Below are 24203 nucleotides of genomic sequence, written 5' to 3'. Positions count from 1 at the left end.
GTCGAGCCTATTTTCTAGCTTTATGTGCTAATACACAAAATCTCACCAATTCTGTGTGTCTTTATTCTGTAAATTACACTGGATTGCCACCCTGAAGTCTTTTCTTCGTCAGAAACAAAAAATGTGTGATTTTGGTAGCCAAAAGTGTCAACTAATAATAATTTTTCGAGTGGTGAACGCAAACCTGAGGTGTTGAATCACTAGATTCGAGAAAACTAAAGAAATTCTTCAAGATGTGTATTTTCTGTATGGCATCAAAACCTTTTGTGGTTATTTCCATCAAAGTGGGTTTGTGGCAATCCTACCATGAACACGGCCCTTTTATGAGTACCAGTTTTCTCTCTGTTTAGAGCTCACCAAGATGCTTTCTTTCACTCAAAAACACACCTCAGAGACGCACACCGCAGGATTATTTCCCTTGTTCAGAAACGGGAAAGCTATTTGAGGATTTGCTTTCTGCAGGGGATACCTGGAGCAGATGAGGAACACGCAGAGCCAGCTCTGCGACAACACAAGAGCTACGTGGAGCTGCCGGCGCAAGTCCAGCGAGCTGGATGAGCTTTAACGTGCCTTCCAACACAAACCAGTCCATGAGGATGAAACCCAAAGCCTGAGGTGATGAGGAGCAGCAGCCATCACACCCACACACACCCCACGGCGCCTGCGCGGAGGCTCTACGCCTGCGCGGGAAGCGCTGCGGCGCGGCGCAGGCGCGGTGGCGCCCCACGTGACGCGCGGCGCCCCCTCCTTCCTGCGGCGCGGCCATGGCGGCGGGGCGGGTGTGTGAGGCGGGCTCCGCCGAGCAGCTCCAGCGGCTGCTGCAGCAGAAGGAGCGGTGAGGCCCCGGGGGTGCGGCTGGGAGGGATGGGGTCCGGGCCTCCGGGTCCTGCCACCCGGGTCCTGCCACCCGGGTCCTGCCACCCGGGAGCGCCAGGTCTCCGCGCCGGTTCTGGCCTGGATATGTATGAGGCGGGGGGGGGGGGAGTGGTGTGTGGCTTGGCCTCCAGCCGGTTGTACCGTGTGTTTCCCTGCGGTGTCGGGGGTTGGCCCGGTGCGCCCCGAAACGCGGCTCCGCGGTTGTTTCGGGCCGAGGTTTGCGAGGGGCCGGTGTGTGCCGAGGGGAGCGGGCCCTGTGCTGCCGCAGAGCCCTGCGCCGGGAGAGGGAACAGCCAGAAACAGAGCCCTGGTTGAAGAGCGGCTTCGGGAGTGGGGTTGGGGAGGTTGTTCTTCAAGGAGCTGTTTGTTAAGGGACGGGTTGGGAAGGCTCAAGCTAGGGAGGGAGGAGGAAGCTGTAACTTGCATCAGTGCCCGAGGCAGGGGATGTGAGGCCTAAATGGGCAGAGAGGCAGGAAAACCACGAAAACGGGACTTTGTGCAACCTAAGAAGTTGTTTTTCCTCTTAAGCCCTGAGGTGTCAACAAGCCCAAGTTATTATACAGCGTTTCCAATAAAACCAGCAGCATTTGAATCAGTAGAACCATAGAATCCCAGAGTGGTTTGCATTGGAAGAGATCTTAAAGCTCCTCCAGCTCCAACCCCTGCCACGGGCAGGGACACCTTCCACTAGAGCAGCTTGCTCCAAGCCCTGTCCAGCCTGGCCTTGAACACTGCCAGGGATGGGACACTATGGGCCGGTGTTTATGAGGTTGCATATTGAGAAAAATACATGAAGCAAAACTGTTCATCTCTCATGTCTCAGGGCTGGTTTCTCATTACTCTGGTTTTATGGTCTAGTAATGAGTAGCAGGGCTCTTTATCCACTGCTTTCTCGCTGACTCTCTGTAGCCTCTGAGCAGCAGCTCCTGGCCTGGTGTTGGGAATCTTGGGCACTGATCTTTAGGGGGAATTTCTGTGCCCAAGTTTTAACTTTCCTGGGAAAGTGTCCCAGTAACTACTATTGTAATTAAAGATTAATGGGTGCTTGGGTGCTTTGCTGCAGAAAGACAGGTTTGGTTATGAGCTTTGCTTGTTTCTCTTGTGAAATCAAAGGGGTAGTAACTGTATTATAACAGTTTTTAATCCCTTAGCTGAGTGTGTATTTAACTAGGCCTTGGAAGGCACAATAAAGTGCTGTGTTAAAAGCATTTCCATGTCATTTAACTGCTGCATTAGCAAGTGGACTTTTAAGTGTATAAGGAGAGGAAAGTGATTGATTAAATGGTTTTAAAAGGATGATGGAACTATCAGCATCTCAGTCTTAAAGACAGCAGAAGGAAACATTCATAAGTGCTGATTATGGGAAGAAGAAACTAGATTCTTCAAGACTTGCACATCACTTCAAGTTTTCCTTTCCTGGAATTAATCTTCAACTGAATTGTTGTGTGAGGACATTCCATTGGAAACTCCCCCTCTCTCACATGGATAAACATGGATCAAAATGAAAGTGGCTTCAGCAGGCTGTTATTTTCAACAAACCCCTCGGTAATTCTCATTCCCTTTGCCCACATGACATGATTCAGTTTTCTCTTTTATGGGTTTGATTCTTTTGGGCATGTTTCTGTTCCTAAGACGAGTTGATAGAATTGATAACTCTCTTCCTTTGCTTAATTTGAAAACATTTGGCTTTGGCTTTTGGTACTGTTAAGAAACCAATGAAGAAAATGAATCTGCACTTACAGAACATAACACATTCCCCAAGTCATAGTGGGGGTTTTGTTTTTTTTTAATGATGTTGGGTTTGGATGGTAGTAGAACCTTAAAAATATAAACTGGCCCATTTAGGGTACCTCTTATGTTAAATTATCAAGAGAATTTGAAAGTTAAAGGTTTAAAAAGTAGTTCTAAATGTACACTTTATTGAAGGTGGGTAAGGAGTAAGGAAGGGAACTTATTCCTTACCTGGGAGGGAAGAAGTTAAAGGAAGTATTTCTCTCTTGAAAGATAAAGCTGAAGGCAAAGAGTGTGCTGTATTTTTAAGGATAGGCCTGAGGCTCTTTTACTACTAAAATTGTTCTTTTCAATAGACTTCTGGATTTTTCCAGACTAATGGAATTGCCACAAATCACTTGCAGTTACCAGCATTTTATATTGACTCTTAATTCCATCAGATTTCTTGCTTCAGAAAATCAATGTTTCATATATCAGGCTATTAGTAAAATTTGTGTCAGAGAATAAGTGTGAATTTTAAGGTTTAATTGTTTTCAAAATGCGTCTAAATTTTACAGTTGTAAAAGGGGAATTAAGCCAATGGCTTCAAGATCATGGGATCATTTATCACACTGTAACTGTTGTTTTACTTGGACCGTGTTTTGGAGAAATCAGCTTATAAACCAAAAGGCTTGTGCTGTCTGTCGGGGAGATTACACAGTTACAAGGGTGGGTCATCAATGGAGAATTTATTTAGTAGTTATTTTCTGGATATGCTTATTGGAGAATGTCTTACTATTTTGGCAAATAAAGGTTAGATCTTAGGCAGAAGCTCTTCCCTGTGAGGGTGCTGAGGCGCTGGCACAGGGTGCCCAGAGAAGCTGTGGCTGCCCCATCCCTGGCAGTGTTCAAGGCCAGGTTGGACACAGGGGCTTGGAGCAAGCTGCTCTAGTGGAAGGGGTCCCTGCCTGTGGCAGGGGTTGGAGCTGGAGGAGCTTTAAGGTCTCTTCCAACATAAACCAGGCTGGGATTCTATGATTCTATATTAATACACTATAGAAAGGAGACTTTGGGCTTTTCATTTCTGAAAAGAAAGTGTGATGTGTCTTTGTGGTTTTTCTTCAACTAGTCAGGTTTAAAAAAAAAAATTGTGTTAAATAAAGTGAATTTTAGTTTTGGGCCCATGGGTTTTCCTCCAAAATGTGAAATATGGATTGATACAGGAAGAGAAGCTTTGGGAGCTGTCATAACCTTTTTGGTTTAATCTTCTTTTATAGGTATTAGTTAGGGTTTTAGAAGTATCTTGGTTGAATGTAGGAAATAATTTGTTTAGGATCACTGGGGTTCGGTCTCCTGTTTTCCACTATTTTTTAGCCAGTGGAAGCATTGTCTTGCTCCACTTGTAATTTAACAGATGCAAAAATCAGTGTTTTAAACTTAGAGGCATTGTGCCGTTAAAGGACAGCTCAACGCTTCATTCCCTTTGATTCCAAAAGCTGTGATAGATCAAAGTAGAGCAGCCTGCTTTTTGAAGACCATGGAAACATCATCAAACTTGATTAACACAAACAAAAAGTACTTGTTACTGATGGATCAAGGATGGAACAACTTCCCTGAGCTCTTCGCAGCATCAGTGAACAGTGCATAGGTTAGGAGCAGTATTGGAGGAGGTCTCAAATGAAGCTTGCGATGAACAAGCTCCAGAAAACCAATCCTGGGGCAAACCTCATGGTGATTCTCTGCATCAGAGCCTGCTCTGTTTTCTGAGCCACTGAACTGCTGCTGCTTTTTGCATTTGACACTGTTCTGTCTGTTTGGACTGGATGTTCTCATACACCCAAATGCCTTCCCCATCTTACAACCTACCTAATTGTTTTCACCTCATTACACTGTGATAAAGTGGCAGTTGCACTGTGGTGTGAAGTGCTCAAACAGCTTTGCAGTGAAGGTTTTGCTCTGAGCAGTGTGATGCGGTCTCAGGCTTTGCAAGGAGTCCATCCCAAATCCTATTTGTAAGTAGAGTAGATCACTGGTATGAATCTTTACTGGGGTTTAAATGCCAGCGTCAGTTGTGAGCAGTGAGATCAGGGCAGAAAAGCCTTACAGCTATTTTGTTATGGTTAAAGAGAAGTGGTTTGCCTTTCGAACCACTGGTGGTGGTGACTTGTGTGCAGGAGTGCTGGAAGAGTCTACAGATGACAGCCATGGAGAAGATAGAATCACAGAGTGCTTTGGGTTGGAAGGGACCTTAAAGACCGGGTTGGATGGGGCTTGGAGCTCTAGTGGAAGATGTTTCTGCTTGTGGCAGGCGGTTGGAGGTGGATGAGCTCAACCCAAACCACTCTGTGATTCAATGATTATTTCCTGGATATGCAGTGAAGAGGCAGTGGCGTGGCTGAGGGGAAGAGCAGTGGTGCAGCCTCAGGCATGGAGCTGCTGAAGACAGATATCTTTGCTTGGGCTAAGGTGCCCCAGAGCAATTCCAAGTGCTTGTCCTCAACATCTGTGTGACTTGATCTTTAGTGTTTCTGCTTGTTCTTCCTCCAGTTTGACACTCACATGGAATGATCTATTACTATTGAAATGCAGGATGATATTTTTCTTTGTATTACGTTACCTTAACAGTGCTGGTTGGCTTTTGGAATGCTTTCTGAAAAAGTAATTGAAAATATTCCTGGTTTCACTTGTTGGATTTTCTTTTCTCAGGAGCGTGCTCTGAGTGGTGGGGTTTGTGTTTGTGGGTTTTTTCACAAGGTGTATCAAGCTGTTGTATTTCATGAGTCTTTTTTTAAACTATAAATGCTGTTACTCTCTTTTTCTGTTTCTGAACAGGTCCCTTGTAGTTGTCCACTTCTGGGCACCATGGGCTCCTCAGTGTGCTCAGATGAATGATGTTATGGCAGCACTGGCAAAGGAGCACACGCAGGTTGTGTTTGTGAAGGTAAGTCAGGCAGTGGAGCTGGTTCTAAACAGAGGAGAGCCATTAGTACAAAGTGTGATCAAACTATTACAAAATAAGAGCAAAGCTGGTTTTGGAAGTTCCTTTGTGGATTCACATTTCAAGATGAGAGTTGAACATATGGACAAGATGGCACCAAAACTCTGTGGGATGAAAGCTGTAGGTTCATCTTTCCAAACTTGGTATTGCAGCTTCAATAATACCTTCATTTTATTATGCTGTATAAAGGGAAAAATCCCACACTGATTTGTCCACCAAGATACAATGAAGGAATTTTTTCACTAGCTACTCTACCTAACAAGCTTTGAAATTTCTCTGTGCTGCAATGGCTCAGTCCTTCAGTTCTATAGACAGGAATATTTTTAAAGCATGGATTTTGTCCCTGAATTTGAGATTAATTTGGCAACACTGTTCTTTCCAAACGTTCTGGGGATTTGATTTGTTCCCATGTGGGGTGGGCTGGCCCTGGCTGGATGCTGAGTGCCCACTGAAGATATTCTGTCACCCCCTTCTTCAGCTGGGCAGGTGAGAGAAAACGTACTGAAAGGGTTGAGATAAGGACAGGGAGAGATCACTCACCAGACAGAAGCATGGGCAAAGCAGACTCCACTTGGTGAAATTAGTTTATTGGCAGTCAACTCAGAGTAGGAGAATGAGAAATAAAACCAAACCTTAAAAACATCTTTCCCTAACTCTCCCTTCTTCCTAGGCTCAAATTCACTCCGAAACATCTCTGGTTTTACACAAGCAGTATATGAAGATGATGAAGTACCTGCAGCTGCTTGTTTCGTAGAATCCCAGCCTGCTTTGTGTTGGAAGAGACCTTAAAGCTCCTCCAGTTCCAACCCCTGCCGTGGCCAGCGACACCTTCCACTAGAGCAGCTTGCTCCAAGTCCCTGTGTCCAACCTGGCTTTGAACACTGCCAGGGATGGGGCAGCCCCAGCTTCTCTGGGCACCCTGTGCCAGCGCCTCAGCACCCTCACAGGGAAGGATAGATATAGATAAAAATACAAGCTTAATACATGTAACTAACTATGAAACGTTTGGGAAACATAGGCCAAATTTAAGGCCTTCTCCTGTATTTTGAAGCAAGTCCTAATCTAGTGGAAGGTGTCCCTGCCTGTGGCAGGGGGTTGGAACTGGATGAGCTGTAAGGTCCTTTCCAACCCAAACCAGTTTGGGATTTGATGATTCAAATAAGCTTTTAGCCCATCCCAGAAAATCATGAATTTGAGTTAATTAAAAGATACAGTTTCTTGGCAGATTGCTCCATGAAATGATTTCAAGTTTGCATTTGAATGCTGACTAGAACTAGAACCAATAATCTCAACAAACTGGCCCCTCAGTAGCCTTGCAGGAGTTAAACATACAATTCAGCAGACATCAATAGCTTCTTGAAGAAACACTCCTTTTTCCTTCCTCATTTGCAGAAGGCTGCAAATGTCACTCATGATGTACTGCCCCTCGAAATTAGTCAATAGAGCAACCAGCCAGAATTGCTGTGGGCACAAAATAAGCACTGTAATCATGACATAACTGGGGTCAATGATTTATGGATTTCAATATAGTAGTAGCTGCATATGATTGAAAATTTACTAGGTCAGTAGTGCACCAAAAATTTTATTTGCAGCCTCTGGGCATCTTTTGAAATGTGCAACAAAATAAAACCCTCTGAACCTGTTTTGCCACTGTGGAGGCTCAGTGGATGACACGCCAGCCCACAGAGTCTCTTTTCAATGCAAATATGGCACCAACTTGTGCATCAAAGCCTCTTTAAATGTATAAAACGCCGAGAACGACATCGACATCTGCAGTCAAACTTTAAAGAAGATTATGGAAATCATCTTTTTCTCTGTGTTTGTGTTTTGTAGCTGGAAGCTGAAGCTGTGCCTGAAGTATCTGAAAAATACGGAATTAGTTCTGTTCCAACGTTCCTGTTCTTTAAGGTAAGAGAAGATGGATTTAAGAGAAGATGGATTCCATGTGGACTCTTAATACGACTAACATGAGCACAACCTTAACGTTCTCAGTGAAGAAACACTCCTGTGTCTGATTTAAGTTTATCTAGTGGAACCTAACAGAGTAGATAGAAATGGTTCTTACACTTCATATGTAATATTTCAGAGCTTCCTTAATTGCTTTGGGATTCTTACATAGGACTTTAGTTGCACCTTATATTGGGTCAGAGAAGTTTCAGTGCTGGTTCCTTGTTTAGCTGCAGTTCTACAACATGTCAAAAACCTGGGTAATCTTAGGTAGAAATAACAAGGTCTGTTTAGGTCACATTTGCCTGTGATGATAAAATTCAGAGTATTTTCTTCAAGTAGCAAATTCTGGTGGGATCAGAATCACAGAATGCACCAGGTTGGCAAAGATTTTTAAGCTCATCCAGTCCAACCATTGCCCAGCACTGCTCACGCCACCACTAACCACTTGCAGGGACAGTGTGTGAACACTTGCAGGGATGGTGACTTCAGCCTGTTCAGCCTGTTCCAATGCCTGAGCACCCTCTGGGGAAGGAATTGTTCCTCAGCTCCATCTAAACCTGCCCTGGTGCAGCTTGAGGCTGTTTCCTCTTGTCCCATCCCTTGTTCCTTGGGAGCAGAGCCCAGCCCCTCCTGTCTCCATCCTCCTGTCAGGCACTTGTAGGGAGTCATCAGGTTCCTCCTGAGCCTTCTCCAGACTGACACTCCCCCCAGGTCCCTCAGCTAATCCTCATCAGACTTGTGCTCCAGACTCTTGTGTTAACAGTAGCCAGCCAACAGAATGGCCTGAGCCTTGGATGTAAAGACTGGCTAAAAGCTCAATACACGAGCCCACCCTGCATCTCGGACTCTGTATTTATATGGTGCTTTGGCTATTACAGTACAGAGTCTGAATTTAATCCTTTAACAGGAGCCTGTGTTTTGCTCCCCTCAGAACTCTCAGAAAGTGGACAGGTTGGATGGTGCGCATGCCCCCGAGCTGACCAAGAGAGTGCAGCGCCACGCGTCCAGCAGCTCCCTCTCTGCTGGTTCCAACGGCAGTGTGAAAGAAGATCTGAATGTGCGCCTCAAGAAACTCATCAACGCTGCCCCGTGCATGCTCTTCATGAAGGGGACTCCAAAAGAGCCCCGTTGTGGTAAGGATTGAGTCGAGTTCATGTTCAACATGACAACTCTTGCTTTGGGCTAGTTGTCACACTTAGTTTTGGGAAGATACATCTCAGCAGTGTCTTCGGAGTAGTAATGAAAGTGTTTTCATGTTGGTTAAGTGTAGTTAGAGAGTTAGTCTCTTAGTTAAGTCCTGGCAATGGAATCACAGAGATTAGGGGCTTTCTGAAGAGGACATGATGTGTGGTGTTGTGCTTGAGCTGGGACACCTCAGGAATATTGAGGACATGTTTTCTGCATCAAGTTGCGCATGTTGAAAAGGTAAAAGAGTTTGAAGATTATGTTTCAGTTCAAGGAATAACAAGAATTCACTGGGATCACAGTAAATTGTCTCTGGTGAGACCTTGGAGCATCTCTGTGGCCTCCTCTGGACTCGCTCCACGTCCCTCTTGTGTTGTTGCCTCGGAGCTGGATCAGTACTGCAGAGGGGGGTCTCTCCATAGTGCAGCAGAGGGGAGAATCCACTCCCTGGACCTACTCCTCATGCTCTGGGGGTGCAGCCCAGCACATTGGGGGTTCTGTGCTCAAGTGCACACTGAAGTGGTCATGGGAAGCCAACACCCCAAGTCCTTGTCCTCAGGCTGCTCATCATGTCTCCACCAGCCTGTTTTTGTGCTGGGATTGCCCTGACCCAGGGGCAGGACCTTGCACTTGGCCTGGTTGAAATCCATGAGGTTCTCACTGGCTCCTGATATTTCTGAGCACATTTGGGGTGTCTGCAGTTCAGGCTGTTCAGACACACCTGTTGTGAGTTTAACTGTGTTGGCACTGCTGTTGGTGACCCCACTGTGCTTGTGGTGTGAGTGGTTGGGCAGGCACATGGCAAGCTGCAATAGCACAGCATGGGTCTTGCTGTGGCCATGGCAAGCTCAGTGTCATGCAGGCAGTGGCGAGTCTTCTCAGAGCTGCTCATGTGCCCAGGTTCTCTGTTATTCCTGGGTCAGCGGGATCATTGATGACACAGGGACAGTTTCCTTGGATTTCTGTGGATGCTGAGTCAAGAGCTGGTTCTAAAGGATGTTGAGCAAAACAATGGGAAGAATTCGAAGCTCTCTAGGGAAAAGACCCTTCACTGCTTTTCATGAGCTTGAAGTTTTGATGGGAGGCAATTCTGAAGCTATTTAAAACACAGAAAACACAAACCAAAAAAGACATCGAGGCATTGAGATTAAGGATGGTTTGGCACTTCGTCGTAAAACCAATATGGAAAGTGATTTAAGAGTGTAACACAGGTTCATTTGCATGATTTAATATGATGAAGTAGATCATAGACTCATAGAATCCAAGAGTGGTTTGTGTTGCAAGGGACCTTAAAGCTCATCCAGTTCCAAGCCCCTGCCATGGGCAGGGACACCTTCCACTAGAGCAGCTTGCTCCAAGCTCCTGTGTCCAGCCTGGCCTTGAACACTGCCAGGGATGGGGCAGCCCCAGCTTCTCTGGGCACCCTGTGCCAGCACCTCAGCACCCTTACAGGTATTTCTACAAGCTTTCAGTTCTTCCCTGGTACCCTATGAAAAGTGCACAGGATGTGCTTACTTAAATATAGGTATGTATTAAAGTTGGAAGTATTAAAATGTGGTACAAGACAGGAAATCATGTAAACTTCTTAATTTTGCAGTTAAATGTTGTGCCTGCCTTAAACTGCTGTGATAGTTTCAAAGGTGTTGCAAAGTTGGGTCTATGAAACTTCCTGGAATAGCCTTTTTGAAGCGGAAGGTAATTTATCACTTTGACAAAGATGATACAGTTTGAACAGTGGTAGGAGTAATAACAATTGAATTAAACAAAAGGAGCCATGCTTCTTGAAAGGTGACGATATTCTTGAGTTGTATGGATTTTGCTGCAAATAAGGCTTGCACTGGAGTCCATAGTGCAGTGAGCAAGTGAAGGGGAACCTCGCCAGCAATGTGTGTGGGGGTCTGTGTGTAGCCTGTCATTTCTCCAGTGGAGAAGCCAGCTAAGCACAGTGTAAAGAGAGGTTTTCCCCTTGGCTATGTGTTTACTAGCCGTTGTGTTTGCTCCATACCTTGTATTATTTCAGTGAATTTATTTGGACTGTGGTGTTATTTGTTGATTTGCTTCAATACCATTATTTATTCAGGGTGTTTTTACTGGTGTCGCCCCTGCAGTAGCACTTGCGATCGTCTTCATAACCAGTTAAGCCAGTTTGTTAGCAGTTTAATTCTTCTTTGTAAGGCATATATGGCATTTCATCAGGAATTCAGCCTAACCCTTTTGTTACGGAAGTAAAGCTGTTCCGGCACTTTATCCCTAAGCAGAACACTTCCAGCCTGCTACCATAACCCTTCAAAATAAAGCACAAGCAATCAATCTTTCTAGTTTGCATGTAATGGCCTCCAGCAAAAATAAAGCTGTTTTTTATTCTCCCCAGTTCCTTACAGTAGAAATGAGTTAATGTATTGGTGCTGGAATCACCATCAGCAATCAGCCTTTAGCTGTTTACTAATGAACTCCCAGATGTATGAAGGATTTCAGAACCTGTGTTTTACTTCAGGCTGTACATGAACTTCACACTTCAGTTGTAGAAAGAAAAGCGACTTAGATGCCATCCATAGAGCTAGTGCTCCTTCATATCCCAGTAAATTGTGGAGCATGAAAACTGCAGAAAGCTGCTGTAAAAAAATCCATATTTCAAAAACTAATAGGTGGTCTTGCAAGCTGAAATCAAAGGTTATTCTTCTATGGCACTTGGATTCTGTTTCCCATTTAAGGCTGCTTTATTTTTTTTATTCCTTTATTAAAGCCTGTAAGCATTGCCTTTTTTTCCCTTCTGAAATTTATATGGAGGTTTTCATTTGTCTGCACAGCATTTGGTGGAATTCTGTGAAGGAATTGGTAGGATTGCAGGGGCATTTCAGTGCAAACCACAGTGAGTTGGCAAGCACATAAACCACATTATTATTACTTCTTATCACATTATTATTCACTATGAGGGTGCTGAGGCGCTGGCACAGGGTGCCCAGAGAAGCTGTGGCTGCCCCATCCCTGGCAGTGTTCAAGGCCAGGTTGGACACAGGGCCTTGGAGCAAGCTGCTCTAGTGGAAGGGGTCCCTGCCTGTGGCAGGGGGTTAGGAGTGGATGAGCTTTAAGGTCCCTCCCAACACAAACCAGATTATCCTCTATGAAAATAGAATAGAGGAGGATTGTTTGAAAGTGAAATTTTGAGTGTTTCCCTCTAGTGTAAGAAGATTTAGGTGATTATAGACTGTAAATACTATAACGTTACAATTTTCATGCATACACCTTTCTGCAAATGATGTGAGGATTTGCTTAGGAACAAGATGTTTAATCACAGAAAGGAGAAACTTTTCTTCTCAAACTGGCACAGAGTAAACTTACCAAATCTGGATGTTTACATCATAATATTCAGTGCTTAATATCCAGCTCAGAGGGTGTGTTTGGAGTAGGACGTAGTGAAGATCTGTTGTAAAGGAAGACAGAACATGGTGTGGTAGTGTCACAAGGTATGAAATGAATATATGTGCTGTTGTGGACATAGAGAGTTTAGAAAATGAAAAGGAATCCGCCCTTTACCCTGAAGTAGGAAAGGAAAAGCTCCTAAAGCAAAAGGAGTAGAAAACCATCTAAAGCCAAGTTTCTAAGTTAAACTGGTGACACAGTACTGGGGTGAGATCCTGACTTCCACTTCTGTGTCAACTTCATACACATTTGGTGGAAGCGAAGTTCAGTGGTAGCTGGAGGAAGAAATGAAAGGGTAGAGAAGTGATGTGTGATAGAGAAATGAAAAGGCAACTGAAGGTGCTGTTGTGGGCACTGGTTAATGTTGAAGTCATTTTATTCCTTGTGAATGCTCAAGTGAAGAGCTGGAAAAGACAGAATAAGGGAATGGGTTTAACTTTGCTTTAATTGTATCTTAGAACAACAGAGACACTTAAATGAAGGTTAGAGCACTATATGGTCCGTAAGTAGAGAAGCACCACACTTACAAACCATGCACTTTGGTTTTGTTATCCCAATAATAAATACTTCTCTTGCCCCTTTATAATATTTGGGGATATTGCTGGAGTGAAGAAAAACACGCTAGAGCTCTTTTGAACTTACTGTCCTAAAGAATTGCATTTTTAAATGACTAATGTGTAGTGCAGACATGGGAAAGCTTTGCTTAAACTCTGTCATTCCTCTTTCTGTGTCTGCAGGTTTCAGCAAGCAGATGGTGGAGATTCTGGACAAGCATGGCATTTCATTTAGCAGTTTTGATATTTTCTCTGATGAAGAAGTTCGTCAGGGGCTGAAAACATATTCTAACTGGCCAACTTACCCACAGTTGTATGTATCTGGGGAGCTCATAGGTGGACTTGACATTGTCAAGGTTAGAAACTGAGCAACTCTTACTCTTGGTAGTTGTCAGAAGCACATTTTTCTTGCTTTTTACATCTGACTTTTCTTCTCCCCAGGAACTTGAAGCCTCTGGAGAGCTGGACACGGTCTGTCCGAAGGCAGAGAAGTTGGAGAGCAGGTATAATGTGTTATGTCAGTATTTTAAAGGCATCTGTTTTGGGGTTTCATAGAATCCCAGCCTGGTTTGTGTTGGAAGGGACCTTAAAGCTCCTCCAGCTCCAACCCCTGCCACGGGCAGGGACCCCTTCCACTGGAGCAGCTTGCTCCAAGCCCCTGTGTCCAACCTGGCCTTGAACACTGCCAGGGATGGGGCAGCCACAGCTTCTCTGGGCACCCTGTGCCAGCGCCTCAGCACCCTCACAGGGAAGAGCTTCTGCCTAAGAGCTCATCTCAGTCTCCCCTCGGGCAGGTTCAAGCCATTCCCCTTGGCCTGTCCCTACAGGCCCTTGTCCAAAGCCCCTCTCCAGGTTTTGTGTGGGCCCTGTTTCCTGTTTCTTACGTATGCAAACCCCTATATAAATTCTGCCCTTCGACTTCCTCTTAAGTGCATCAAGGTTTTCTTTAATTACAGAATTCCTGCAGTTGTTTCGTATGTTCAGTTTTCTCTCCAGTGAGCATCATTTCACATAAAGCTGTAGTATTAAGCTATACTGCTCCGATAGGCTTTACTTACTATATTTGTAGTTTGTTATCTTTTAATTACAGCAGGAATATATAGATTCTTTCTTGTGTCTCTTAAGAATTTATTGTATAAAGACAGCTTAGAAAGTCATCTTTTAAATATTAGTAGCTTTTGTGAGCTTCATTTGGCACAGACTTCATAACTGTGGTGTCACTGGAGAAAATATGTAGGCTTGTTTCATTTTTCTTGGTTACTCATGTCCTTCAGGCCCTGTTTTCTTTCACCTTGGCAACAGGAATGTGTGCTGCAGCAGCAGGAAGTGTGCTGCTTCCTGAATCAGCTGTAATAGCTGGAAACCAATTTGTCCTACTTTAACCTTCCCATTTGAAGATTTGCTCTCATTTGCAATCCTGGTGTGCCCCAGGCAGTCAGGCTCCAGATATCTGACAAGTCCTTCTCTCTGAGAGGTTCCTCCTGGATGTGGCTTTGTTTTTCCCTAGTTCTTACGCGAATTGTGCCATTAGGACATGCAAAGGGGGTTGGTTTACTAGGAGGTGGCCTGTACCTTGCAGGCAGATATGTTAGCAGAGATTCCCTCTTGCTGTCTGGTTGGTGAGAGCAAGTCTGACAGTGCTCTGGGTGTGTCTGCTTCTGGTTCTTTTGCCCTCTCAGCACAGTGGGGAAGGAATTTAATGCAGGCTGTTTCTATATGGTGATGAAGTATACTTACCTTTACAGCAGTGTAGTTATTACTTCCCTTTCTAATGTGTTCTATGGCCAAGGTTTACCTTTTGTTACTCTAGTAGAGTCACTAAATTGTTTGAGCAAGGTCACAAAACCCAGTCACTACTTTTTGTATTCTGAGCTTTAATTATAGGTAAAGATGAGATTCTTTGTATGGCCTTTTAAAAACGTACGGTATAAAATGTCCTCTCTTCCTTCTTTTTTTTGCAATCTTGCATAAGCTGCAACTTGATTGAATTACAAGTTTCTTGCTTTACTTAATGTTTTTGGGGTGAGAAGGAAATGGGAAATGTCTTGTGCTTATCTAATGTGTTTAAATAGATGAAAATGATTGGTATAGCTCAGTGTCTCCCTAAAGGAGTGGCTGCAGCATCTGTGGAAAAGGTGAGTGAAGCTTTTACCACTGAAGGAAGACTGGCTGACAGTTCCCCAGCCAGGTCACGAGCAGCTTCTTGCCTCATTTGTTCTTCATCCTTCAGTGGGTGTTTGTTTCTTGGGTTAAACCAGGACATTTGGCTGAGGTCTGTCCTCTGTTCTCTGGTGACAACTGGGAAGTTCTTTTTCCATGACTCGGGTTAGTTTTCCTTCGTGACTAATCTCATACTTGTGACCAACTGACATCTCTCCCCAACTGTATTCACTCTAACCAGTCACTCGTAAAGAAAACTGTATGGGGTAGTTCTTCAAACATGCTAAGACTTAATAAAATGAAGGAATCTCAGTGTAGAAACTGTTTAATGCTAGATTATGTTGCTTTACTCAGTGTTTGCTCTCTTTCCATCAATTTACTGCATCTTCTTTACTTGAAAATGGACTCTGGAGATCCAGCTGGTTTCAGGGAACAGATCTGGCAGCTCAACCTTGCTGTAGCTGTTTTACTGCTGGTTTCTAACCTAGAGTCAGCTTGGTTGGAAGAATTGTTTTGAGGTTTACATGTGTGAAGGCTGTAGGCAACCCAGCAAATCATGGACTCCCAGCCTGGTTTGGGTTGGAAGGAACCTCAAAGCTCATCCAGTTCCAACCCCTGCCACAGGCAGGGACCCCTTCCACTAGAGCAGCTTGCTCCAAGCCCCTGTGTCCAACCTGGCCTTGAGCACTGCCAGGGATGGGGCAGCCACAGCTTCTCTGGGCACCCTGTGCCAGCGCCTCAGCACCCTCACGGGGAAGAGCTTCTACCTCAGAGCTCATCTCAGTCTCCCCTCTGTCAGGTTAAAGCCATTTCCAAAACCTTCATTTAATTTTATTTTGCAAAGGCCTTGCATTCTCCAGTCTGGAATCTTTGTGTTATGAGTCACACAGAGTGACTGGTTTGCCTTTATCAAGAAACCATTTGACAGTTTGATAACTTTTTCTGTCACTTGTCATGAAAAAACCTTTCCTAAAGGAAAGGGAAGTAGGGGGAGTGTTGTGCTGGTAGACCAGTATTGGGCAGGGCACAGTGGTGCAGACCAGACCTGTTTCTTTGAGTAGTAGTTAGTCCTTATTCTGTAAGTCCATAGGTCTTACAACTGGTGGACAATAGATACAGCTCTTACTCTGCAAAAGTTACTCTCATGCGGGGAATGAGAAATGCAAAGTGTGATATTCAGTGTGGGGAAGAAAGCAGTGTGTGGCTGAATATAGACCCAGTGGTGTTCCTCCTTACACTTACTGCTGCCTAATAGTTAGAGGTTGATGTAGGAAAGTAAATTGTTGCCTGAAAGTAACGGGATGGTTCAACTTCATTCACTAGAGTCACACTAAGAGATTTAAATGAATGAAGTGCCTTTTTAGAATGCTTTAAGTGCATTTGGTAAAGCTCTAAGTTGGTATCTTTCCACTTTTGTGTTTTATCCTCCTATGGAAACAAAGCTTGGGTAATAACCGAGGTGTTTTATGGTTTTCTTTTATGTGCTTTCTGTAGGCTTAAAGCCCTGATAAACAAAGCTCCTGTGATGCTTTTCATGAAGGGAAGCAAACAGGTAAGATTGTGTTTCATGGTATATTTAAAGTTTCTTTAAATAGTGACAATAACATTTTTTTCCTTGCTATTGAAAATTAATGGTGCTGGGAAGTCAGTTATTTGTCTTTTTGTTTGGTGCTCCTGTAAGAGCAGTGCCCATTTAACCTGATGGGTAATATATATTGCGAAAATGCTGCTAGCTGTGCCCCAGTAAAATCAGGGAATTTGAAGCCCTGCAGGGATGCCCAGCAAGTGATGTTCAGGAATGATGGAGGAGCTCTGTGTGTCCTTTGGTCTGCTGTCAGTTGGCTTTGCACATCCTCACTCAGCTGCCCCCCTGAGGCAGACACCTTGAGTGTGGCCCTGAACTTCATCTCTGGATCCATGCTTCTTGAAATTCCCCTCTGTTGGCCTGGTTGCATTGGATGTCCTGTCCTGTCCTTTTTAGTTTCCCTCCCTTCATCATACTTTCACGACTGCTTTTCAAATAAGCTGCTGATCTTTTTAAGGCTAAAGAATAATGCCACATGCCAGAAATGATCCACTCTTTCTCACGTGCATAGGATGATCTGTTTGTGGTGTATTTAAGCTGCACTTGATTATCTTGCTCACTGAAATAGTCACTGAAGACAGACAACTGCTAACAGACAGGATTAAAATAAGCACAAGTGACTGTAATCCAAAAGGTCAGTCTATTGCTTTGTGTTGTATACTCGAACCAAGTAACCAGGGAACAAAATACTCCCCTTTGAACAGCAGGCACTGCAGTTCCTCCTGTCAAAGTTACTTGAGTGGCACCTGGAGTGGTGAACCCAGAATAATAACTGTAGTTAGTGATGAGTTGTTCTATGATGTTTTTTAAAGGGATACAGAGGTAGGGGACTGAGCTCTTCCATGTGATTTGTGTTTCTATTTTATTTTCTTATTTATTCTGTGAGCCTTCTCTGTGTATTAACAATAGAGTTTGTAGGCTGTTTTCCAAAGCCATTTCATAGGCACTGGAATCCCGTGGGTTATGCCGAGTCACTGAAAACATGGGGGTGAGCTGGTTGGGGTTGGGTCTTCTGAACAGGTGCACTTATGGAATCCTGGAGTGGTTTGTGCTGGAAGGGACCTTAAGGCTTCTCCAGCTCCAACCCCTGCCACGGGCAGGGACCCCTTCCACTAGAGCAGCTTGCTCCAAGCCCCTGTGTCCAACCTGGCCTTGAGCACTGCCAGGGATGGGGCAGCCACAGCTTCTCTGGGCACCCTGTGCCAGGGCCTCAGCACCCTCCCAGGGAAGAGCTTCTGCCTAAGAGCTCATCTCAGTCTCCCCTCTGGCAGATTAAAGCCATTCCCCTTGGCCTGTCTCTACAGGCCGTTGCCCAAAGCCTCTCTCCAGGTTTCCTGGAGCCCCTTTAGGCACTGGAGCTGAAGGTGTCTCCTTACGGAGCCTTCTCTTCTCCAGGCTTCTGTCTCCTTTAAAACCTGTGTCTTGCTCACAGAAAGCAAGATGTTGGGCAGGTTGCTTAATGCATTTTGATTTTGCTTGAGCTATTGGTGGAGTTAAATCATCAGTAGGAAGAGGAAGTTTGGATTAAAAACTCAGTGTCTAAAACAGTGATTGGTGTTCTGTGTCCTTATACTGTCTGTGTGGAAAGGTTCCGGTAGATAGTTTCAATCACTGATTTCAGTTAGGAGTTGCTGTACACGCAGCCTGTTTATCATAAAATCATAGAATCAGAGCATGGTTTGGGTTGGAAAGGACCTTAAGGTCATCCGATTCCAACCCCTTGCCGTGGGCAGAGATGCCTCACCCAAGACAGTGTCACCCAAGGCTCTGTCCAGCCTGGCCTTGAGCACTGCCAGGGATGGAGCATTTACCACTATAGGTTGCTACTCTCTCCAGAGCAGTAAGTAAAGGCCAGTGTATGTCTTGGACTAAACCATGTGTATTTTACAATGCATGTGAGGCAATTATACGCATCCTGCCTACAGCTTTTGCTTCTTGAATGTTCAGAAAATAAGCAAACCTGACTAGTTCTCAAGGCAGTGTTGTCAGAGCTAGAAAACAGATTCATTTCATATCTTTTCAAACCACAGCTGAGGAAAGTGCTTAATATCCTAAATGCTTTCATTTATATCAGCAGGGTATGTAAAGAAAGAGAAACTCAGTGCTGTTTAAAGTTCAAAGAGTGTAAAGAAGAAGGAAAAAGAGATTAGTAGTGTTGCTGATCCAATAAGGTCATCACTAGCAGTAAATCAGTAGTAGCTGTAGTGTAGCTTGAGGACTTGGTAGTTTGTGGATTAAATATATCAGATCCATGTTTTAACCTATGTGTGATTTGCATTTTAGGTGGCAAAATGTGGCTTCAGCAAGCAAATTGTAGAAATCATGAATAATACTGGGTACGTAAGTGGGTTTTTCATTGAATTTGGGAAGCCAGTTGTGTGCTAAAAACTACAGCTTATGAATGTAAAGTTTGGAAAATATTTGTGCAAGAGTTTCCCAAATGTAATTTTCTTTGTTTAAGGGTATTTTCAGGTATATTTATGTGAAAGCCCATAGTGTAAATTACTAGTACACTCTCTTGCTGCCAGGTCAGATGCGGTGTGTTAGGTATTAACTGCTTTAGCACTACTGCATTGTGATTGTCTTGCTCATATTGAGGAATTCATTGCAACAGTGATTTTTTTTCTTCCTGCTGTGATTGTTAACATGAAAGCAGTCCTTCCACTCTGATAAGCAGCTTGTCTCAGAGAGGTCCCTCTTGATCTGTCTCCTTAATCTTGGAGCCTCTCATGTTACCTAGCCTCAGTTTTCCTCTTTAAAGCAGCTCTTTCTGTAGTGAGAGAGATTGGTATCATCTCCCTTTGAACAAACTCCCATTTCATTTGCACTGCTCGGTAGAGGTTAAGCAGTTGTCTTGATTACTGCGTGTTAGAATGGGCTTTTTGAGATCATAGATAACAATACATCAATGTACTACTTGGAAATAAGCAGCACTCAAATCATTGTTCCCCGTCATGGTCCTAGTCCAGTTGAGGAATCTATGCACGTGCTGGTTATTGGAGATACTAGGAATGGCTTACCCAAACTTGTACGTGGACCAACCAGAGATCAGATTTACACAGGAACTTTAGTTTTGTGTTTTTACACAAGTAGTATATGAAGATGATGAAATAGTGGCTGTTTGGTTCATAGACAGACTGGTTTGTGCTGGAAGGGGCCTTAAAGGGTCCTAACCTCCTGCCGGGGCAGGGACCCCTTCCACTAGAGCAGCTTGCTCCAAGCCCCTGTGTCCAACCTGGCCTTGAGCGCTGCCAGGGATGGGGCAGCCACAGCTTCTCTGGGCACCCTGCACCTCAGCACCCTCACAGGGAACATCTTCCTCCTTAATAAAACCCTCCAAAGTGTGCATGTGTCTTTGGGTGTTTTTTTAAGCTAATAGTGAATGGAATTACTTTGAACGCATTTTGCCCAGTTAGAGCCTAAGCCACACAGCTTAATTTCCAGTGGGTTATAAGGGGTTATCTGTGTTTTATAAGGGGTTTCCTATGAAACTGGAAACTACTTACATCACAGTTCTTTGTGCCTAAGATGTTGGCTGTTTTCTTCCTCTTACCTGTCAATTCTGAGTGATTTGGAATCTGCCTTATAAACATGCCCATTCTGAGTTTTAAAAGGTCTTACCTTGCAAAACTCCACAGTAGATGATTTTGTGTGTTCTTTTTTTTCCTAGCGTTGATTATGAGACATTTGACATACTGGAAGATGAAGAGGTAATGAACCTTTTCCAGCATTGAGGATTTCACTGCTGTTTCTGCAAAGGCTGAAGTTTGTACTTAAGGTTTCTGTTGTCTTAGGTGCGGCAAGGATTGAAAACCTATTCCAACTGGCCAACGTACCCACAGTTATATGTGAAAGGTGAACTGGTCGGAGGGCTGGATATCATTAAGGTAGGAATGGGAAAATCTTGTTGGAGGTGTAAATTGGGTGCTTAAAAATGTAGGACTGCTTCCTGCCCATCACGTACAGACGCTCCAGGGTAATGGCCTTATATCATGAAAGCACCTGCCTTGGTGGCTTTTACTGTGACTTGTCTTAGCTCAACACACAGCTGAAAGCAGCTCTAAATCTCCAGTGTTCTCATATGCCAAGATTTAGCAGTGAAATGTATTTTCTTGACAGCAGTCAGTTACTGTTACTGTAAAGACCAGTTTCACCCCATGGGTGCATTTTTACAGGTTTCTTTTCCTCGTTTTACTTCTGACATGGCTTTTCTCAGAGAAAGTGGGCAAGACATTCTTTTCCTAGCAAAACAGGCTCATTCCTGGAAGAAAGGAAGGTTTATTGGAGTTGTTTGAACAGGCCCTGAAGCAACAAAAATAGATCTGCATCTCTTACTCTGGTTTTTGATTTCTGTAACAGAGCAGGCACAGTGTTCTAAAGCCCAAATACTCTGGAGCCCATTCTTGTCTGAATGTTTTATAGCCAATTCCTCAGACATTGTAACTCCTGGGAAGATACAATCAATAAATCTCATTTAGTTCTAAAAATACTGGTATTACTTAAATTATATGGACTAATTTTATTTATTTAACAAGTGTGTGGGTTATTTCAGTGATTGGGAAGTAGAGTCCTGGGCATTGTGGAGATGTTGCGGAATACTTCCCTCACTGGTATTTAAATGTGATTTGTCTGTTTGCATTGCTGGAGTGTGTTCGGTTCACACTGACTTGTAGTATGTTGTCAGTATCGTAAAGTGCATTCTGTAATACAGCTTAATATGATTGAGTTGTTTCTCTCGATGGGGGGAAAGAGTATGTAGGATCACAGTGGCTTGGGTTGGAAAGGATCTTGAAGATCATTTAGTTCCAGCCCCTCATACACTTCACAACATGTTATTTTATAACTATTTCCTGATGTTATTGACTTCTTTATGAAGTTAACAGCCTTATCATTTGAATTTAAAGTCATCAACCTGTTGTAAAATCCTAGACTGGTTTGTGTTCGAAGGGGCCTTAAAGCTCATCCAGTTCCAGCTCCCTGCCACAGGCAGGGATGCCTTCCACTAGAGCAGCTTGCTCCAAGCCCCATCCAACCTGGCCTTGAACACTGCCAGGGATGGGGCAGGTACCTCTTAGTCAGGAATCTTACAAATCTCTTCCTGTCTTGTGTGTTTTAATGCGTGGCTGTAACAAAATCTGTCAGTGAATGATGATTTTTTTTATATATTTAGGAGGCATTTTTGATGTCAGAATTCTGTATGTGCCTAAAATAGGCCTTGAATTGCACCTAGAAGGAAACAGAGCAGGGGCTTTACCCAGGAAAGCTGATAACAACCAGTTCTTTTGAGGGGGTATCTTTTCACTGGGTAAGTTTCTTTTACTAAACAGACGCAGGCTTTAAACCCAAGGTGAAGAGCTCCAATGTGTTGGCCAAGGGGGACCTCTAGTGGGTTGACTGGCACATTCCCTTGTAGCTGCTGCATCGATTTCCTTACCCACAAACCACCCCTGTTGGAACCTTGTTGTAATCACAAAGTGTACATAGAGAATAATTGCTGTGTCTGTTTCTTTACAGGAACTAAAGGAAACTGGTGAATTGCTGCCTGTTCTGAAGGGAGAAAATTAATAGCAAAAGGACATCAATGGGAACAGGAACACTTTGAACACTTACTCACTTCTAGATATCAGAGCAATAGGCAACTTAGCCCCGTGGAACTGATCAGGAGTAAATAAACACAGCTTATGTCCTCTGGGTGTTTCACGAGACCACGCTACATATGAAAATGTGTTTCCACTGAAGATACAAACATGTCTAGATCTACAAATGCAATTAAAATATGATGCTGAAGAACTTTGGGGTGGTTATTACACTCTTTCAGTGTGTTCATTGCATGTAGATATTTATGCATTGGGTAATGATACCACTGCCTTTTGTAGTATTATATAGGACTAAATTGCATCTTTACTTTTCCGGGCTCAGCTCTCATTAGGAGAATATTAATGGCTGTAGCTCTGTGGTGTGGAGCATAATTTTCTGTCCCTGTTCATAACTGTTTTCCTGTCTAGTAAGCAAGAAAAATCCTATTGAAACCTTAATCCAGTGCCCCATTAGGAAGTGGATATTAATGAGTTTCAGCTCTACGCTGTGCATCTTCATTAGCAAAGCTGGTCCATAATTGTTCATCTCAGATGTTCAGCCTGTTTTAACATAGCTTTTGGGGCATATTTAAATTACAGTTGAAATGAGCTAATAAACACGGTGATTAGGCCAGTCTCTTGGTGTATCATAAATCGTAGAATCCCAGACTGGTTTGTGTTGGAAGGACCTTAAAACTCCTCCAGTTCCAACCCCCTGCCACAGGCAGGGACACCTTCCAGTGGACCAGGCCTTGAACACTGCCAGGGATGGGGCAGCCACAGCTTCTCTGGGCACCCTGTGCCAGCGCCTCAGCACCCTCACAGGGAAGAGCTTCTGCCTAAGAGCTCATCTCAGTCTCCCCTCGGGCAGGTTAAAGCCATTCCCCTTGGCCTGTCCCTACAGGCCCTTGTCCCAAGCCCCTCTCCAGGTTTCCTGCAGCCCCTTTAGGCACTGGAGCTGCTCTAAGGTCTCCCTGGAGTCTTTACTCCAGTATTATCAGTGCTCCTTCCGTTAAATGGAAAGGGTTACTTACTGGGGTATGACTTTGGCAATTTAAATAATTGTCTTGAAATATGAATCCTTAATTTCTGTATTCAGAGGATTTAGTTTAGTTTTAATCCTTCTTGTAATACTTTTAATGCTCTGAAATACAGTTAGTTCTAAGAACAGGCTCACCATGAAACCACTTGCAGGTACGTGCAGGAGGGGGTTTTCCTTCCAGAGGAACACTTTTTGCTTTCAGGTCTCTTGAGTTCTTGGTATCTGTGCTCAGACTGAGGTTAAACCTGAGGGGTTTCTTCTGGAAGGTGGTTTTGTGCTGGTGAAGTACTGGAATGTTTCAGGTTAACTACATGTAGATTGTTGTGTGTGACAGCTCTCTCAGCTGCTACTGAGTTGATAGTTGTATCAACTGCAATGGATTAAACTGTTCTGGGCACACTGGCTATGCACAGTAAGGAGGACAAGGACATCACTTTCTTGGAGAAGTGTAGAACCTGAAGAGGAGTTTGCTTCCTTCGTGAAACCCAGAAAATGAAGCAATGGTGAGCAGCAAAATGCCTGAGCCTTACCTGTAACATATCCTGAGCAGGGAAGTGTTGCTGAGAGCCTTTTCCTTGCTGATTCTTGTGTTGGTTGACCTTGCAGAGAAACACTGATGTCTGCTTGAGATTCCTGGCCAGAAACCCGCTTGAGGAGGTTTTTCCTTCAGGCAGCAGCTGAGCAGGTTTTGGAAGCAAGTTCTTAGGGGTTTGATGCTTCAATTCTCAATATAATCTAAGTATACTGGAACCTGAAGCAGGACTGTTACTGGAGGTAGTCCCCAACTGTTAGAGGCTGACTGCAGAGAAGAATGGACTCGGACATGTTGCAGAATTCTTAGTGATTAATACTTAATTTGGTCTGTCAGTTTTCTAGGAATAACTTCTGTAATCTATGAAATAGTACAGGTTCTAACTTTAAAACCAAGCTTAACTACTATGGAGAGATCCTGTCCTCATGAAAACCTTAGTCTCTCAAAGTGAATTGCAAATGCTTCCACGTGGTTGTGGGTACAAGTCGTAACCTACTTCATTTAAAACAGTAAAATTATACCAAAGGGTAACATCCCTGTGGTCAAATTAGGAGTCAGAAGCTTTAATTAAACCAAGACTAAATACAAGATGCTACTTCTTCTGCATTAGTTTTC

The 24203-nt window shown here is 43.9% G+C and overlaps 1 protein-coding gene across 1 annotated transcript; it reads left to right on the top strand.

Annotated features, from left to right (window-relative positions):
• Positions 1 to 714: 714 nt before the first annotated feature.
• Positions 715 to 22228, top strand: GLRX3 (glutaredoxin 3). The gene is made up of 11 exons (XM_062635186.1): positions 715 to 835; positions 5419 to 5527; positions 7418 to 7492; positions 8466 to 8667; positions 12877 to 13049; positions 13135 to 13196; positions 16348 to 16405; positions 18722 to 18774; positions 20109 to 20148; positions 20233 to 20325; positions 21953 to 22228. The coding sequence occupies exons 1-11, from the start codon at positions 765 to 767 to the stop codon at positions 22001 to 22003; spliced, it is 987 nt and encodes a 328-aa protein (XP_062491170.1). The 5' UTR covers positions 715 to 764; the 3' UTR covers positions 22004 to 22228.
• The last annotated feature ends 1975 nt before the right edge of the window (positions 22229 to 24203 follow it).

This window comes from Pezoporus occidentalis, unplaced genomic scaffold, assembly GCF_034315485.1.
Source record: "Pezoporus occidentalis ecotype Australia unplaced genomic scaffold, CSIRO_AGI_Poc_V1 ctg45, whole genome shotgun sequence".
In the NCBI taxonomy this organism is placed as follows: domain Eukaryota; kingdom Metazoa; phylum Chordata; class Aves; order Psittaciformes; family Psittacidae; genus Pezoporus; species Pezoporus occidentalis.
The sequence above is the reverse complement of the archived record's forward strand: the minus strand, read 5'-3'. Positions and strand labels throughout refer to the sequence as shown.